Here is a 17,095-nt window from a genome sequence, read left to right on the forward strand (position 1 = left end):
ATCAAATAAGTTTTGAAAAAAAAAATCTGAAAAATCTTATTCATAATTACTTTTTTTTTCATTCGTAAACATAATTTATAAGGACACGATGCATTCATGTGGCATTATTTGATAAAAAATAATTCACCTCAATGTTAAAAAAAAAAAAAACTGATATTTATGCTGGAGATTTTCTTCTTCTTTTTAACATAATGCTGAAGATTTTCTAACTTATAGTTATAATGGCGTTTCCAATGATGACTATATTAAATTTAACTATTTACAAAAAAAATTAAAGAATTAATCATTCCATAAATCAAACTAATTAGATAAAATTATTATTTTTGGTTGTGAAGCTTTGCTTTCATTTTCTCAGATTCTCTCCCTCTCCGTAGAAATTCCGAGCCAAAGCTCAAACCCTCAATTTTCCCGAGAAAAACCCTTTAAAATTTTCTTACCATACAAACACACACATAAAACCCCTAAGCTTAAGCTTACTCCTCCATTTCACTGCACTCCATGGATCCTCCTCGCCGAGCTCCACGTGCCGTGATCGACCCTATCCCCAAGTTCCGTCAAGTCGGGTTCTTCACTCACGGAGCCCCACCCGAGCGCTCCCAATCGGGTCCACCCGACCCGATTCACTCTTCCCCTCGCGTCTCCAACATCTCCCCCTCCGGCAACTCCCTCTCTCCGGTGATGATCCCGCCGCCGCGCCACCTCTCCGATAACCTACTCCTCCACGCTCGTCCCGCCGCCTCTCCTCTCCGTGCGGATTCTATGACTGCCTCCGGCGGCGGCGGCGGCGGAAGCGGCAGCACCTACGACGCTTCCGATTTCTACCGCGCTCCCGTTTCCCCAGCGCCGTCGTCTTCGTACTCCAGCAGGATCGCTACCGCCGGCGATGGAAGCTTCTTCGACGGCAAGGGGAATAATGCTGGCGGAAAGGTGGCTGCGTCGTCTTTTCCTCGAGGAGGATTTGACTTGACGGCGATGAAGGCGAGCGTTGTTCCGGCGAGCGAATTGACCACTGTTTCCGTGGTGAATGCTTCGCTTGAGATTCCCGGTGAACTTCTTCAGCTTCTTTGCTTTTATCTTTGTTGATTTCGACTTCGTGTAACAATCTAATGCTTGATTTGAATTTGAACTGGTTTTGGATGAGAGGTGGTGGATAATATGCTTTGAATATGAAGTTCATCAACTGTTGCGTGAAAGTAGTAGAAACTGCAGTTTAAGAGATTCGAATGAGCTTTTGTGTCAGCACATGAGAAGCTATGTTCTTAAAGCATGGGTTATTACGAAGTATGAACTAGAGAGTGAAAGTGAGATGAATCATCAACACTTGATTTGACCTATAAAATAATGTTTCAGAGAGGAAAGGGTTAGAGAAATATAAAAATCATTAAAAATGTCTTCACTTAAAAGCTTAAGCTTTTAGGCGATATAATTGGTTATCATAGTATCAAGGCCATCGGGATCACGAGATCACGAGTTTGATCCTCACCGTCTCCCATTTTATTAATAAATAATTAAATATTGTGGAGATTGTTAGCACAGGTATAGGCGTGATGCATTGTTTATCCTTCAAGCTTAATGGATTATTGTGTGAAGGGGCGTATTAGACAAATATAGAAACCATTAAAAGGGCCTTCAGTTAACAGTTTATGCTTTTAGGTGAAATGGTTCTTATCAGACTGTCTATTGAGTTTGTGAATTTGACTAATACATTATATTATAGGCTTTAAATGAAGGATCTTGTTCAAATACTTTGAATATACCAAAACTAATGTTTACTAGAAATGGAGTATAAGTTTTCTTTTTTATGTTTTAAATTTGAATGTATCTTTTGCCACATGATGTTTCGATTTCCACTTGGGTTCCTTTTTCTTTTTAAGTGTGTGTTGATTTTAACCCCATTTGCTAGTTTGAACTTATGATTAATAATTGTTGAATCAGCCTAACTCGCTTGTTGTATTTCTCAAGAGAAAATGGTAAACTTGTTGTCTCCATTTATGGTCTGTTTTTATTTTCTTTTTGACTTGACTTTATACCTTTTTCTTCTTCTTTCTTCTTCTCCTTAATCCCCATTAGAAAAAGAAAAAACAAACAGAGGAGGAGGGTCAGCTATGGAAGTGAAAGACCAACAACCTACTAGTTCAAAACAGCAGAAACCAAAAACCTCAAAAGCTGAAAGGCGAGCTCTTCAAGAAGCTCAACGAGCTGCCAAGGCTGCTACAAAAGGTGTGTAATAGCATGCTCTTGTTTGTTTGGCATTGTTACTATGTCCATCTGTCACTCTACATTTAAGCTGTCTGACTGGATATGCTTTTATTGTGGCATATTATCTGTGATTATATGCTCATCTTATTCAGTTATGCCTATTTAGAACTAGTTCTGCTTCAGAATTACTGTTCAGTGTTCATGGACTCAAATAATGTTCTCTAATGATCTTAACAAGCCCAAAATTGGGAATTTATGATGTTGTCTCATGGGTCTCTTTTCTGCACAACACATTGTGATGATTCTAATTAGTTAGCTTTTAATAAAATGTGTCACTAGCCGAAGGCAATAAGGCATCTGGAACTGCAACTTCAGTGAATGCAAAACCAGCTAAGGCTGTAAAGCCTGCACAGAAAGTTGATAATGCAGCAGTTGCAGCCTCTGAGAAGAAGGGAGGTGATTGTCCTCCAGAAAAGGATAGAAAAAAAGATGCACCTCAACCACGCATGCAGTATGATGACAAGAGCCGAGTGGATAAAGCTAAACGACGTGCTGTGGTGAAACAAACTGAAGCTAGGAGCAGAGTTGAGTTGTTCAGGCATTTACCACAATATGAACATGGGAGTCAACTTCCAGATCTTGAGGCAAAGTTTTTCCATCTTTATCCTGTGCATCCTGCTGTTTACAAGGTATCTATGTTATTGTGTTATTTCATTGTGTAACCTTGTTAGAATTCCATATATATATTGTTTGATTTGTATACTGCTGTTATTCTTGGGTTATAGTAGTATATTTACCGTAATGTGTGTTTCCCTGTGCATTATAATGCACAGCACCACCATGAACCCTTCTCAAAACAGTATGCTTCGAGGTATTTTCACTTGCAGTAATAACTGTGAACGGTCTTTTCTATAAGTGACATTATATGGCTCATTATTGATCAAAATTAAATCCTTTACACAGTGATAGAGGCACAATCTCGATCTCGTGGGTTATATTGCAAATGGTATGCAGTGCTACCTTCATTCTTAGGTGTCAGTAGATTCAGTATCAGGCTATCAGCAAAAGGAGGGGGAACTGAAAGAAAGACCTAGCTAGTACTACTTGATTTCGTGCACTAGTATAGTTTGAATAGATGTTTTTCTAAATTTGTTTCGTATAAAATCTTCGCAAATTGCTAGATGCAATTATCAATTCAATTGGCTGTTATATTTCACCACATCATCTTGCTTAATATACTATATGCAACTTAAGTAGTCATGCTGAGTGACATCCAAATGAAAGTAAATTGCATTTATAGCCACCTATATTTGCATGAAGATACCCCTTCACAAGCCAAATCGTGATTAAAACTTGTTCATGGTGGTCTAGTGTATAGAACAGTGATTAGGACCTAGTTCATTATGTGTTGTGAATTAGGCCTTTTTAAATTTGTTTTCTCAAATCTTAATGATTTTCATTGTGGTTGTCAGGTAGGTTTGCAGTATCTATATGGAGATATATCCGGTGGCAATGCTCGTTGTATTGCAATGCTTCAAGCATTTCAAGAAGCCATAAAAGACTACAGGGTTCCACTTGAGAAGACTCTTGTGAGAGACTTAACAGCAAAAATTAGTAGTTATGTATCATTTTTTATTGAGTGTCGACCTCTGTCAATCAGCATGGGAAATGCAATTAGATTTCTTAAAAGTCGGATAGCCAAGCTACCTTTGGCCCTGTCTGAGTCAGAAGCTAAAACTTCCCTCCAGTCAGATATTGAGCGTTTTATAGGTGAGAAGATTATACTTGCCAACAAGGTGATAGTCAAGCATGCTGTCACCAAAATAAGAGATGGTGATGTTCTTCTAACTTATGGGTCTTCATCAGCAGTAGAAATGATACTGTTACATGCACATGAGTTAGGAAAACAGTTTCGTGTTGTGGTAGTTGACTCTCGACCAAAGCTTAGAGGGAAACTTTTACTTCGCAGGCTTGTGGAGAAAGGTCTTAGCTGCACATACACTCATATAAATGCTGTTTCCTACATAATGCATGAAGTTACTCGAGTTTTTCTAGGAGCTTCATCAGTGTTGTCTAATGGAACAGTATATTCAATAGTTGGGACTGCATGTGTTGCCATGGTTGCTCATGCATTCCGTGTACCTGTCATTGTATGTTGTGAAGCCTATAAATTTCATGAAAGGGTACAGCTGGATTCAATATGCTCGAATGAACTTGGTATGCAGACTTAACACTTGTAGATGATGAGGATTTTATTTACAATTTACTGTTGGGCTTTTGCCTTGTGTCTGTAAGAACTAAGAAGGCTGATGTTTCTAAGATATTCTTACAGGTGATCCAGATGTCATTTCAAATGTTCTGGGTAGAGAGGACATCAACTACTTGGATGGTTGGGCCAATATTGAAAATCTGCAACTTTTAAATCTGATGTAAGCATTTATATTCATAGAATGCCACACTGAATTGTGATTCCTTCACTCTAACTTTGCTATTCTCTCTAAATTGATGGCAGCTATGATGCAACACCTTCAGATTATGTTTCGATGATTGTCACAGATTATGGCATGGTAAGTGCTTGAATTTTAAAGAGGATTTATACTTTTGTCGCTAAAACATGGTTAAAGTGCATTTGATCCTGGCACCTCATAGTTTGCTTTGTGTTTAACTGGTTTTGGATAGATAGATGTACTGAGTGCATGAATTCTGTCTCATTATTTTTAGGAGAATGATTCTGAGTGCGGATCAAGATACCAGTTTACAATTTTTATTTTTATTTTTATTTTTTGGTTATAATTTCCCTCTTTCCTTAAATATATAAGCAAAAAAAAAGGATTGAAAAGAAGCGAGAGGGACTTTAGAAGAATATAGGACAAGAAGCCAACTAGTTGAATACTTTTAACAACTAACAATAAAGCCCCTTGTCCCAGTCAATTAATACATGCATTTTTTTGACATTCTCGAAGGGCATTGTCATTTCATATTTTTCACATTCAGATCATGGTGGTTTACAAAGAAAATATTTTTTGGTTGACATATTTACTTTGGCAGGTCCCCCCAACAAGTGTGCCTGTAATTGTAAGAGAATATGGGAGAGAACAGGTCTGGATATAAATTGTGCAAATGGAACCATCTCAATTTTGTGTGTGTGCAAAATCCCTATTTAGCAATTTGGTAACAATAAATTCTAAGATTGTTGTAATACATGTTTCTGTATTATTTTCGCACCTCTGAATAATGTAATGGGCCTTTTTGTTCTAAAAATTGGACATTTCTGTATTCACCTGTCCTAGCGAGAGTGCAAAATTTCGCATCTCCTGGCAGATTTAGCTATGCGTTCTCAGTTTTGAGAGTTGTTTTTTCTTCTATTCTTCAAATTTTGGATAATTATTCAGTCACAATCTTGGTGTAGCAAATTTTAGTTATGCTTAGTCCCATCTCTGGTTATTGTGGTGTAATTATGAACACCATCACCACGAATTACTGGCGAAGTTATCACTAAAAAAATTGTTTCATTTGATTACTGTAATTGGGAAACATGGAAAAGGGTCGCCTGAAATTACTGGCCCCGCAATTACCTAAAAATGGTTCCGATCAAACAATGCTATGGTATATTTAGGATGCTTTTTTGCCATTCTATTCTTCCTTTTGCTTGCGTTGGATACAAACTTGCGAGGTATAATTGAGCACTCTGGATTAATTGAGCAACCTCGCTGGATGTTACCTTGTGCCCCTTACAGATGAATGAATCCTTGTATGTTTGACGATCAACTAGACTTGTGCCCAAATGATAATATATTATGAATTTGTTAATGAGTCGTTTTGAAGTACTGGGATTCAAAACAGAAAAATATTAAATAAAATAAAATATTAAATTAATATCATTCCATAGAAATTATTATATGCTTCTGAACAAATGTCATTGAGCTATTCGGTAGCAAGACCTACCTACTGTTATTGCACCGCTACCTTATATGTCTGATCCACAGGTAAATAATTGCTTCTTAATAATTTACATTAAGTTCTCATCATACTCTCTTATTGCCTCTCAAAATAATTATCATTGTACGAAGTCAAAACAATCATTGTTGTATAATGTGACAGGTTTGTATACACAAGTTACATCATTATTAAATAAATAATTAATTTATACATAATAATTAACAGGTTAAAATTTCCCTGACTAACCATCCCTCCCTTAGTCTCACCCCCGATATATTAGGATCCTAAATCTTCATTGGAAAAACACAGCCTGTTAAAGTTTAGCCACACCCTCAAAGAAGGTAACTTCTGTGTAGATTGGGTGGCTAACTGGGCCATGAACCATGATGCTAATCTTCTTGAAGGGATCCCTTTTCCCAGGGACATTTCCTTCCTTTTCTTAGCTTACGCATCTTGCACCTCTCTCTGCCCAAAATGCTCTTTTTACAGAAACTAAATAAAGCTAAAAAATTTGGCTTCTAAAAAAAGTAAAAATCAAAAGTCAAATATTTTTTTCAAAATCTAAATTTACCTCAATCTCACCTCCCCCATCATCACTGGCTGCCACCGCCTATCGCTGCTGTTATCGCTACCACCACCTCAACAATTTCACCTCTATGTCGCCACTGCCACTACCACCATCTCATATCTCACCATCACTACTACCATACTGCTATTGTTGCCACCACCACCATCAGTAACACCTTGCCACCACCACTTCCACCACAACTAAATTTGCTCCCTCTCACATCCTTTTTTGTAATATTATTCATAAAAAATGCTTTTTAATTTAACATTCAAATAATATATTAAATTAAAAGTATTTTTCATGTACTACATCCAAATACCATATAATTTTAGCTTTAAAAAAAAAAACCTTTCAAAATAAACAAAGCATAAAAAGTCCTTTATTCAAAAACCCATTCAAACGGGCCATAATATTATAGACTCGTCTCATCCCTCAAACAACATGCACGACACATACAAATATTAATTGGTATAAGGGAAATGAACATAGTAAATCGAACTGAAAACTAAATCTGTCTGTACATACGTTCAATGAGTTTGTTACATCCATGTAACCTGTGTCAGATAGGACACAAATGTTCATGCTCCTAGAATTTGAATTATATAGAACATATAAAGTTACTCGTTTCCTCTTACGGAATCAGCTTTAACATAAGCTGGCGTAACGATTCCAAGAACAACAAAGCCACTTAAAATGACAATCAAAATGCCCAAGGAATTGACCAGCAGTGCTTCACTGGAATAACGTGATATGATATTGTTGGTCTGAAGGAATGTAGCCTTTTCTAAAATACCAGTAGTAGTTGTGGCTATAGCCAATGCATAGATAAAGATTCCAAAGAACACATGCCATGGCAATAGGGAAGCTCTACTGTTTCTTGAGCCTCCTGGATACCAATATGTTGCAAAACCAGCACCCCACTGATAAACATTATAGCAAAGTGTTAGATGCATGAATATCCAAGTTCCCAAATAGAATCGAACAAGTTATGAAATGTAATTACAATAAGAAAGATACCTGGATGGAGAATAGGAAAAGGCAAGTAAGGCCCAACCATGAATGCAGGCTGTAGAAATTGTCAATGCCCTTGTCAATGTGAAACTTCCAAGCAGCCCAGAGACCAATTAAGCTTAAAATGAGAGACAGAAACTGTAATGAGAGATGAACTGTTTTTTTGAAGTTTTTAGTTCCAGATATTGTCTTATAAGCAAGCATCCCTGCACAATGCCATGACAAACAGATAAAAGAAGTTAGTGCTAACATGACACTACTCACAAACAATCAAAAAAGGATAGTAAGAAGAAACATTGTATGGAATCTGAGATAATAAGTTTATTTGACTTGAGATATATTTAGATAAAAAGTTGTTCTGAGATATATATTATCAGAACAAGGACCAACTGTGTTCATTCTAATTTGACTTGGGTTAGGGGAGGCTATACCAGTCCTAGGGCTTTAGATAACAAAAGAACTCAAGACAAATGATAGGAAAATGTTTTTGTCCATTTTTCCATTTTCAGATGTCATTATGAAGAGGAATGTTTATAGACACAAAGCAGGACCCTTCATGCTGCCATGTAAAAAACTCCACTCAGCTTTACAAGCATATGATAGAGGATAACCTACAAGACATGCTGATACGAGATAAAGAATATTCCTTAGGAAATATAAGTAGTAATTAAAAAGTTAGTTAGGTAGTTAGATGGTTGGGCTTTTGGAGAAGAGCTTAGATTCTATATAAGGGCAACATTAGTTCTGTCATGGGATGATTTGAATTGAATTGTAGAATATACTGAGAAGTCTCTCAGTGTGAAGGGGAGTGCCCCTTGTGAAGAGAAGTGTCTCTTGTGTCTTGTTTGTTTCTCTTTTCATCAATAAACAGATCTTTTTCTTCTATTTCCATTTCTTTCTCTATTCTTCCTTTCTTTAATACCCAATTTCCATTCTTAAAGAATCCAGAGCCGTAACACATGCTGTGTAATCTAAATTGCAAATGCCATATCCCTGAGACAACAACGGAGACCAATTCATATTGATCTACTTTTCAGATTTTTGCTTGAAATGTAGGCGCCTGAGTAGTACTTCATGAAGGACAAAATTCATAAAAGGAGATAAAACAAGTGTAAAATCTTATCTGAACTTAATAGATTGTTCCTTTTAGAGGACCTAAGACATTTTCATACAAACTTGAAACTAGTTAATTTAACAAGCCTAAAGAAATAAAAAATGCTTCAACTTCAAACTGAAGGGCAAATAAATGGGAATTGGCCAGAGAAAACATTGTGAATCGACAACTATGAACACCATAAAACAAAGACCATATGAGATTTATCGTATTATTGGTTGCTTTACACGAGGTCCTTGGAATAGTAGTAATATTGTTTACCAAAAAGTCATGGATTCAAGTCTTGGAAACAACCTCTTCGCAATCATACGAGGTATAGCTTTGTTCATTGGGGTTTTGCCCTATTAATTGCATTACATAAAAGGCAGGGACACACCCAATTAGATTACTCCAGTCAGTCCAACTCCTCAAAAAATTTATTTCTATTCTTTATCATCTCTTAACAAATCCAATTTGTTGACCATAGATATTTTGCTTTACTAACAGATAGTAACTGAGATCTAAGAAAAACTCGAGTGCAATATAACCATAAAAAGTTTCATAGAGATGCTGATATGCACATAATGAATTATATATCCAATTTCTCTGAGAATTAAAAAAATTAAAGAACATTACCTTCACCATTGATTAGAACAAGCCCCATCACCATCAACACTGGATGGACCTACATGAAATAAGGGGTATAAAACCACACAAGCAGTTCAAATGCATTTATTCACATGATGCTGAAAACAATAAAACATTCCAGAAAAATGTACAAAAACTTGGAGCTAAAATATAAATATAAAAAAACAAACAATAAATTCACAATCACACAGTCAAAAGCTTCCATCACAGTCAAAATTAACAATACCCTTTTTCCTCAACCTCCCCATTTTGGCATTTTTTTTGTTTCTCTTTAAAAAAAAAAAAAAGATTGAGAAATGAACACATACCCATCATCCGAAAAAGAAAAAGTTCGGAAATTTGAATCGAGAAAAATAGTCATCAATCAAAAAGAGTGATGACACACAAGAATTCGGTAAGGAAAGTTACATTGAAGATGAGATCTTTGTTATCAGATATGAGAGCGAGGCCACCCCTGAAATGGAGAGCCCATGTGAGAAGAAGAACAGTGACGGCGATACCAATTACTCTCACTGCCATGAAGATCGGAAACCTCACAACCGGCGGAGCCGCCATCCTAGAGAGAGAGAATGAGATTTTAAAGGGAAGAGAAGGGAGCGTTCAATGTTGAAACATACAGAATTTTATTATAAGAAATGTGTCACCTCAGCATCATATCAACCACTCCAGTTGCTTCCTTCCATTCTGTCATTCAATTATATATATATATATATAATCTGATTTGTAAGCACGTGACACCATTAATATTTTTTGATTCTAACGGTTCTCAGATGAGGTGTCAAACTTCAATTTTGACACTGGTATCAAAGGATCCTACCTCTTCTCTATATTCACTGTAAAAATATTAAAGCCATAGTCAGATCATTTTACAGTAATATAAATTATACTCTTAATCTTAAAGTTGATGGTAAAAACATAATATAAGAAGATTATTTTCATGCTGTATAGTATATTTTTGAATTTAGATTTTTTTTCCTTTAAAATTATGTGTTTTGTTACGATAATTAAGATGAATAATTTATATCAACTTAATAAACTAAATTGATAATTTTATTAATAAAAAACACTAATATTTTAAAAATTTAATTTCTATTATATTGAATTTTTAGTTTTTTTGGCTTACTTAGATTTAAGTAATTAAAAATATGTTAAACCATTTTGTTAGGATAACATATTACTATTCTTATAAAATAAAATACGATTATCAATACATTTTTTTTATCTTGACTGGTTAATACATATTTTTGCAATTATTAATGGGAACAAATCTACTTACCAAATTTTTTTTTACCACTCTTACAACCAATTTAATCACTATTAATTTTCACCAATCTAATGATTATCATTTTCGGGAATTAATAACATTTATTGGGTCATACTTATTAATTAATTATTAATTTTTAATAAATTATAACCGTTAGATTGACGAAAATCAACGGTGATTAAGTTTGATTGTAAGAATGATAAATACTCTTTTGGTGGTAAGTGTATCTGTCCTCATTATTAATCAGGCATAATAAATTCTAAATTTTTATTATAAAATTTAGCAATCAATTGGTTATAGGGACAAGTTATTCTGCCTATTTTTTTTTCTTGATTACCTTACCTACTCATCTTCATCACTATTGAATTAGAATCTCAAGAGGATAAATAAATAGTGATATTATGATCCAATAATATTAAAAAATGAGTAGATAAGATAGGAAAGAAAAAAAAATAGATCGAACATCTTATCCCTTACTTATATTTATGTAGTTACATAATTACATTCCTTTCCAATTCTTAAAGAAAACAATATCCAATTCGTTTGTTTGTTTTATTTATTTAAATATTACACATCTTCAGGGAGATTATAAAGGCTAAAAAATTTGTATATAAAATGGTAAGTGAAAAATAATTTGATGTTTAAATTAAGGAGAACTATTTTCTCCAGCTGAATGAGAAAGCAATCTCATACCACTCGGATATCGAAACATGTGCTAGCATTTTCTTTTTCTTTTTTTTAACGGACTCCACATTTCTTGTTTTTCTTATATTAAATAAGAGAAATATTAGTTTACCAAAAAAAAAAAAAAAATAAGAGAAGTATTACACTCAAATTAATTTGTAATGGTATGTTCCAAAAAGGTGTCACGGATTTATAGTAGTACCTTTTATTATAATAATATCTTTATGGTTATTTGATAAGATTTTTGTATTAAATATGACATGAGTAGCATGTTTTCAATTAGAGTTTAATTAGTTAAAGTCTAAGCTGATTCAAATACTCAATACATTGAAAATGTTAGTTATCACCTTAGGAATTATCACTTTTGTTTGGACTATTGTTGCTGTTTGTTCCTTCATAGCATTCCCTTCCAAGTCTTGGCTTTGGCTAATCTCCATCTTTAAGGGAGATGTTCCTTCTTCCAACATATTTTATTGAGATAAATAAAATATTTTATTAGTCAATTGATACAAGGAATATGTTATACTTCCAACGATAACTGAAATGGTTATAAAGAAAAAGATGTTGTAAGTATAATCTATCTCTTGATACAATTAAAATTAAATATGATGAAGTAAATAATATTTATCTCTTTCTTAGGCCTTGATGTTTGCCTTTTTGACTAATTCCTTTCTTTCTCCTCTAAAATTGTGAAACTAAGGGATTACATATTTGAAATCTCAGTTTCCATGCCCTGACTCAAGGCTAATCATTTGTCATCATATGCCATTAAAAATCAATATTTTGTTATATTCCATTTCTAACTTAAGAAATTAATATTTCATGTAGCATAATGCAGGTAATTATTGTTGAGATATTCAAGTGTGATGAGTCCCACATTGGTTGGTAATGAGCTAAGTGAAGAGTATATAAGTGAAAGAACCCATGAACCCAATGCCTTAAGGTTTTGGGTTGAGACATGGTGTCAGATCCACTTGCTACGGTTGGTGTAGCCTTAGCTCATTGGTGGTGGCCCCCGCCACGGGCTTCCCCTGAACCCGCTTGACATTGGAGTTTGAGGGAATGAATTTCCCAACAGTGGTATCAGAGCCGGATTGGGCTCGAGCTAGCCTAGTGATTGGCTAGGAGGCGGGTCGAGTACTTTGCGCTTCGGGTACTCGGTTGAGGGGGAGCATACCAATGGTGGGTTTCACACTTGAGAGGGAGATTGTTGAGATATTCAAGTGTGATGAGTCTCACATTGGTTGGTAATGAGCTAAGTGAAGAGTATATAAGTGAAAGGACCCATGAACCCAATGCCTTAAGGTTTTGGGTTGAGACATGGTGTCGGATCCACTTGCTACGGTTGGTGTAGCCTTAGTTCATTGGTGGTGGCCTCCGCCACGGGCTTCCCCTGGACCCGCTTGACATTGGAGTTTGAGGGAACAAATTTTCCAACAATTATGGCAGTTATCAAATATGTTCCACAGGTCAAAATCCCTTTCTTTTATGCTGATTTTCTAGTAAGTGAGAACCTAGCTAAGAGGCATATTTAATTGAAATCCACAACAGATTTTTCCCCCCCTCAACTTTAAACTCTTCCTACAGTCGAAGTACTTAACTGTCATTACTGAATCTAAGATGGTTCGTTTCAAAATCTAACTGTGTTAATCAATGAAAATTCCAGCTTTAGCAGAACTTCACTATATTCACTATCCTTGAGTTATTATATGATAATGTCAATTATCTTTAAAATATATTATTTTGTACAACTTGCAAGAACGGATATGTTTTCATTCTGTTCACCCTGCCTAACAGGTTCAATGAACTTTTAATCTATAGTCGACACCGTTCACCAGTTTACTCAAAAAATACAGTCTATTTGTTACACAAAATGGCTATCAAAATTCAGTAACGGCCCAATTCAGAATTTAAAAAAGTTTAGCATACCAGAATTAAATTTGAATCCCATTCACAACTACACAATACAACTAAACAGTCACTCTTAAGGTTGGTGTTGGCAAACACTTCACCTGCTATAATCTCAAAAAATACACTAACGGTGTTATCAACTACATAGACAACAAATAATCCAAGTCAATCATTTGTGTAGGATCATAAAGATCAAAGTCAGAATCAAAGTCCAAGTCCAGGTCTTCATTTAAGATTGAGTCTATTGAGCTTAAATTGGTAAGATGGGAAGCATAACTGCCATCCTGGCATTGGTCAGCCAACCCCTGAAATGGCACAATATTACTTGTTTTCCTAGGACTATTTGTAACTCCTTAGGTGTAGAACTCATGTCATCTATAGGAGGCATTACAGCCTGCCCAAGAGGTTCAACACCCTCAACCTGCAGCAGTTGGTCAAGCATTGGACTTTGAACTTCAGAATTCACAGCACTATTTGTCACACTCCTCAGATTCCCAGCTTGCAAGGGTGTAAAACTCATGTCATCTATAGGAGGCATTACAGTCTGCCTAACAGGTTCAACACCCTCAATCTGCAGCAATTGGTCAAGGCCCCCAGACATTGGTAATCCCTTGTCCAATCTACTAATCATCCCACTAGGTGAAGAGGATCTAAAAAAACTGACTTGCTGGGTTGCCTTAGAGCTGATTCTTTTCGTCGTCTATATTTCTGCAGCAATTGCAAAAAAATAAATAAAAAATTAAAGTTCTATGAATGAAAAGCTTTGGTTTTATGGAGTTAAAGCAGAAAGGAAAAGAAAAAAATACCTGCAGATGGCTGGCCACATGCGCCCTAGTAAGATGTTTCTCGGCGTTCATCAATTGAAGAATTTTTCTAGATACAGCCTCTGCAATCAAAATAACATACAAATGTTATTTGAGAAAGCATTCAAAATAATGTTGAACAAAAAAATACAGCAGAGAAAGAGTATTGCTAATTCCTACTCAAAAATATACAACATCCAAAGTATTTTTCTCGAACCAAACCAGCCTTAAAACAAAATATAGATCACAAAATAGTATTACTTGTAGTCAAATGTAAAAACAGAAGGAGCATGAGAATCTTTAGTGTACAGCATGCCACCCCAACAAAGGATACATGAAGAATATTACCACTGCTAAATGTTCTAAATAACTATCCCCCAGAGGAAATCAAGATTTAGATGATTATTGTCACTTTGTTAATAGGTATAGAAAAATATATCAGTAACAGACTATAGTCAGAACTCATATAATATATGGTTGTAAAAAGAATCTACATTAAATACTGTACAAAGTGCAGACTACTGTACAAAGTGCATGTAACATGTAATAGCAGATTCTAAATTTCATTTTAGCAAGGTATGATGAGAAAACTTTGATAGCTAAATGCTAAGGAGTGTCATCCGGCATTCTCACAGCAATAATAAATAATTGCTTCCTTATCATTATCAATTCTGGCTGCCCACCCGAATAAATTTATGAATATGAAAAAATCTCTCATGACATGAAGTATGAAATCAATGTTTCTAATTTAGAATTAGTGACTAAATTCTAAGCATGAGCTTATAAAATACATCTAGGACACACTAATATGCAATATGTCAATTGTTAGTCAGAAGAATCACCTCAAAACCAGAACTTTTACATTTTACACGGCTTAGCCTCAACTGAACATTAGGCATAAAAAAGTCTAGACCAGAGAGCTGAGATATTTACATTGTAGTTCAAAATCCATGACACACTAGAGTATATGATTTTCTGCAAAACATCAGACACATAAAGAGTAGTAATTATTACATGAGTATAAGTAATTACTTGTACCAATTTATCTCTTTCTGCATTGACATCCTTTCATTATCTATGTCTGCACGAAGAGCAACAAGGCGGACATCTCTTTCACGGTCCCGTTTCTCAGCAACCTCCTTTAATTACTTGTACCAATTACTTGTTTACCTCTCGATTGGCAAGTTGATGTACATAAGCTCTTCCTTTTCTTCTTGTGTAAAGAAAGATTACCTACGTTACTTATTTCATAAATTTTGGAAAATACCTGGTTAAGCATATTATAGAGCAAAAATTTCTGATGTCTCAAAACCATTATTTCAGTTTTTAGATCAGGCATTTCCTGAAAACAAAAAAAAAATGCATAAACTAAAATTTATCACAAAACTTACTACAATATCCCATGAAAATCAAGATAACTTACCTTCTCAGCTAGCTCCCATCCAAACTCTTCACCGAAAAACATGCACGTTGCTGGATCAAAAACTATGTTATAGTATTTGAGTGCCTGTATCAAATCGTACTTCGTTTTCATTTCAATGAACTTTTTCTTAATTTCTTCCAAATGAACTGAGGTCTCATTTGATTGCATGTATTCAATTTGGATGATAGTCCAAGTACTATTGCAGAAATCAAAGCATATGCTCCCGTGAATGTGCTTCCAAAAGAGAGAAAGCAGGATTTCCGTCTTTACGATTTCCATCTTATCATAGGCCAAGTATAGCAGAATAAATAATTTTTGCCAATAGTTTTTACTAGTGATGTATAGATATCATGCAGAACACCAAAAAGTTAAAAAATGCAAATAAATGCATTAGAGCTGCACCTACATTTCACACTTCCATAAAATAAAGTAACCTTCAAATCACAACAAAGCCTATAACCTATAACCTTGTGTTTCAAAACAGTGGCACATCTATGAATATTAACATGAGTTGACAAAGTCCTATATTTACATGTACAAATAAATAAACCAGTCTGTAGAAATTAATATGACAAAGTCCTATATTTGTCAACAAGAACTCTTCCACTGGCAGCATCAATCAGGTTCCTATCCATATGTAGAAATCCTTTATAGAAGTAAACAATAAGCAGCTGGTCAGGAATTTGATGATATGGACAGCTCGCGCAAAGTCTCTTGAACCGCTCCCAGTATTGATACAAATTTTCTCCATTTGCTTGCCTCATTCCACTTATTTCCTTTCTGATTACAGTGGCCCTTGATGAAGTAAAATACTTCTCAAGGAATAATGTAGACATGTCAGCCCAGCTTGCAATGGATAAGGGTGGCAGGTAGTACAGCCAATCCTTGTGGTCTCATGGTATTGCATACCACTTGGAACTCCTTGAGATGCTTATGTGGATCCTCACCTGCAAGACCATGGAATTTGGGCAGCAAATGGATCAGTCCAAATTTGAGCTCAAAAAGCACATCAAGGTCAGGATAATGATTACATAAAGGCTGTTCATTGTTAACATTAGGGGCAACCAATTGCTTAAGTGTTCTATTATCCATAACTTCAGAATTAAATAAATTACCAACTGAATATACACTATGTGAAGGACTTGAATAAACAGACTCAGACTCTAAGGTATGCTCAGGAATAGCACTACTGTAAGTCAACCTACGAACTCTACTAGCAGCATGCAATGATCTCTCTATCTCATGGTCATATGAATATAAATCATCAACACTAGTTGTACTCCTAGTCATGCATCACAGGCACAGGCATACAACAGTAAAATCACAAAACATACGATAAGACACAAAAACTATCGAAAATAGCAAACAAAAGCAAAAATAAATCTACGAAAAATATCAAATGACCTCAGAACGCTATGGGACAAACTCTCCTAAAGTCTAATCGACCCTACGGACTCAAAAATCAAATAATTTTTTTTTGAAAATAAAATAAAATAGCAAACGAAAGAATTTGGCTAAAATTGGGTCTTCATCATGAAGAGCTATGACTTTT

At 35.1% G+C, this 17,095-nt stretch overlaps 2 protein-coding genes across 3 annotated transcripts; one reads left to right on the forward strand and one right to left on the reverse strand.

The window, feature by feature from the left end:
• Positions 1 to 356: 356 nt before the first annotated feature.
• LOC133307812 (probable translation initiation factor eIF-2B subunit delta) lies at positions 357 to 5,635 on the forward strand. Of its 2 annotated transcripts, none has more exons than XM_061508373.1 (7): positions 357 to 1,058; positions 2,090 to 2,220; positions 2,539 to 2,888; positions 3,672 to 4,416; positions 4,532 to 4,628; positions 4,712 to 4,766; positions 5,248 to 5,635. In XM_061508373.1, the coding sequence occupies exons 1-7, from the start codon at positions 499 to 501 to the stop codon at positions 5,308 to 5,310; spliced, it is 2,001 nt and encodes a 666-aa protein (XP_061364357.1). In that variant the 5' UTR covers positions 357 to 498; the 3' UTR covers positions 5,311 to 5,635. The 2 variants fall into 2 exon arrangements, with proteins under 2 accessions (XP_061364357.1, XP_061364356.1); XM_061508372.1 differs by having other exon boundaries at positions 357 to 1,045; positions 2,071 to 2,220.
• Positions 5,636 to 7,116: 1,481 nt separating this feature from the next.
• Positions 7,117 to 10,085, reverse strand: LOC133307818 (transmembrane ascorbate ferrireductase 2). The gene is made up of 4 exons (XM_061508380.1): positions 9,867 to 10,085; positions 9,447 to 9,495; positions 7,724 to 7,923; positions 7,117 to 7,626 (listed from the first exon to the last, which is right to left on the reverse strand). The coding sequence occupies exons 1-4, from the start codon at positions 10,011 to 10,013 to the stop codon at positions 7,324 to 7,326; spliced, it is 699 nt and encodes a 232-aa protein (XP_061364364.1). The 5' UTR covers positions 10,014 to 10,085; the 3' UTR covers positions 7,117 to 7,323.
• Between the last annotated feature and the right edge of the window lie 7,010 nt (positions 10,086 to 17,095).

Source organism: Gastrolobium bilobum, unplaced genomic scaffold (assembly GCF_033153095.1).
Source record: "Gastrolobium bilobum isolate Gb01-03AN ecotype WA unplaced genomic scaffold, APGP_CSIRO_Gbil_v1 utg16143, whole genome shotgun sequence".
NCBI lineage: Eukaryota > Viridiplantae > Streptophyta > Magnoliopsida > Fabales > Fabaceae > Gastrolobium > Gastrolobium bilobum.

Bases quoted from the DNA above. Each gene is read 5' to 3' on its own strand.
- LOC133307812 (XM_061508372.1), top strand. From the start codon at position 499: ATGGATCCTCCTCGCCGAGCTCCACGTGCCGTGATCGACCCTATCCCC. The intron at 1,046-2,070 runs GTGAACTTCTTC...AATCCCCATTAG, and splicing joins TGCTTCGCTTGAGATTCCCG to AAAAAGAAAAAACAAACAGA. The intron at 2,221-2,538 runs GTGTGTAATAGC...ATGTGTCACTAG, and splicing joins TGCCAAGGCTGCTACAAAAG to CCGAAGGCAATAAGGCATCT.
- LOC133307818 (XM_061508380.1), bottom strand. From the start codon at position 10,013: ATGGCGGCTCCGCCGGTTGTGAGGTTTCCGATCTTCATGGCAGTGAGA. The intron at 9,496-9,866 runs GTAACTTTCCTT...TATTTCATGTAG, and splicing joins ACAAAGATCTCATCTTCAAT to GTCCATCCAGTGTTGATGGT. The intron at 7,924-9,446 runs GTAATGTTCTTT...GGCATTGTGCAG, and splicing joins TGTTCTAATCAATGGTGAAG to GGATGCTTGCTTATAAGACA.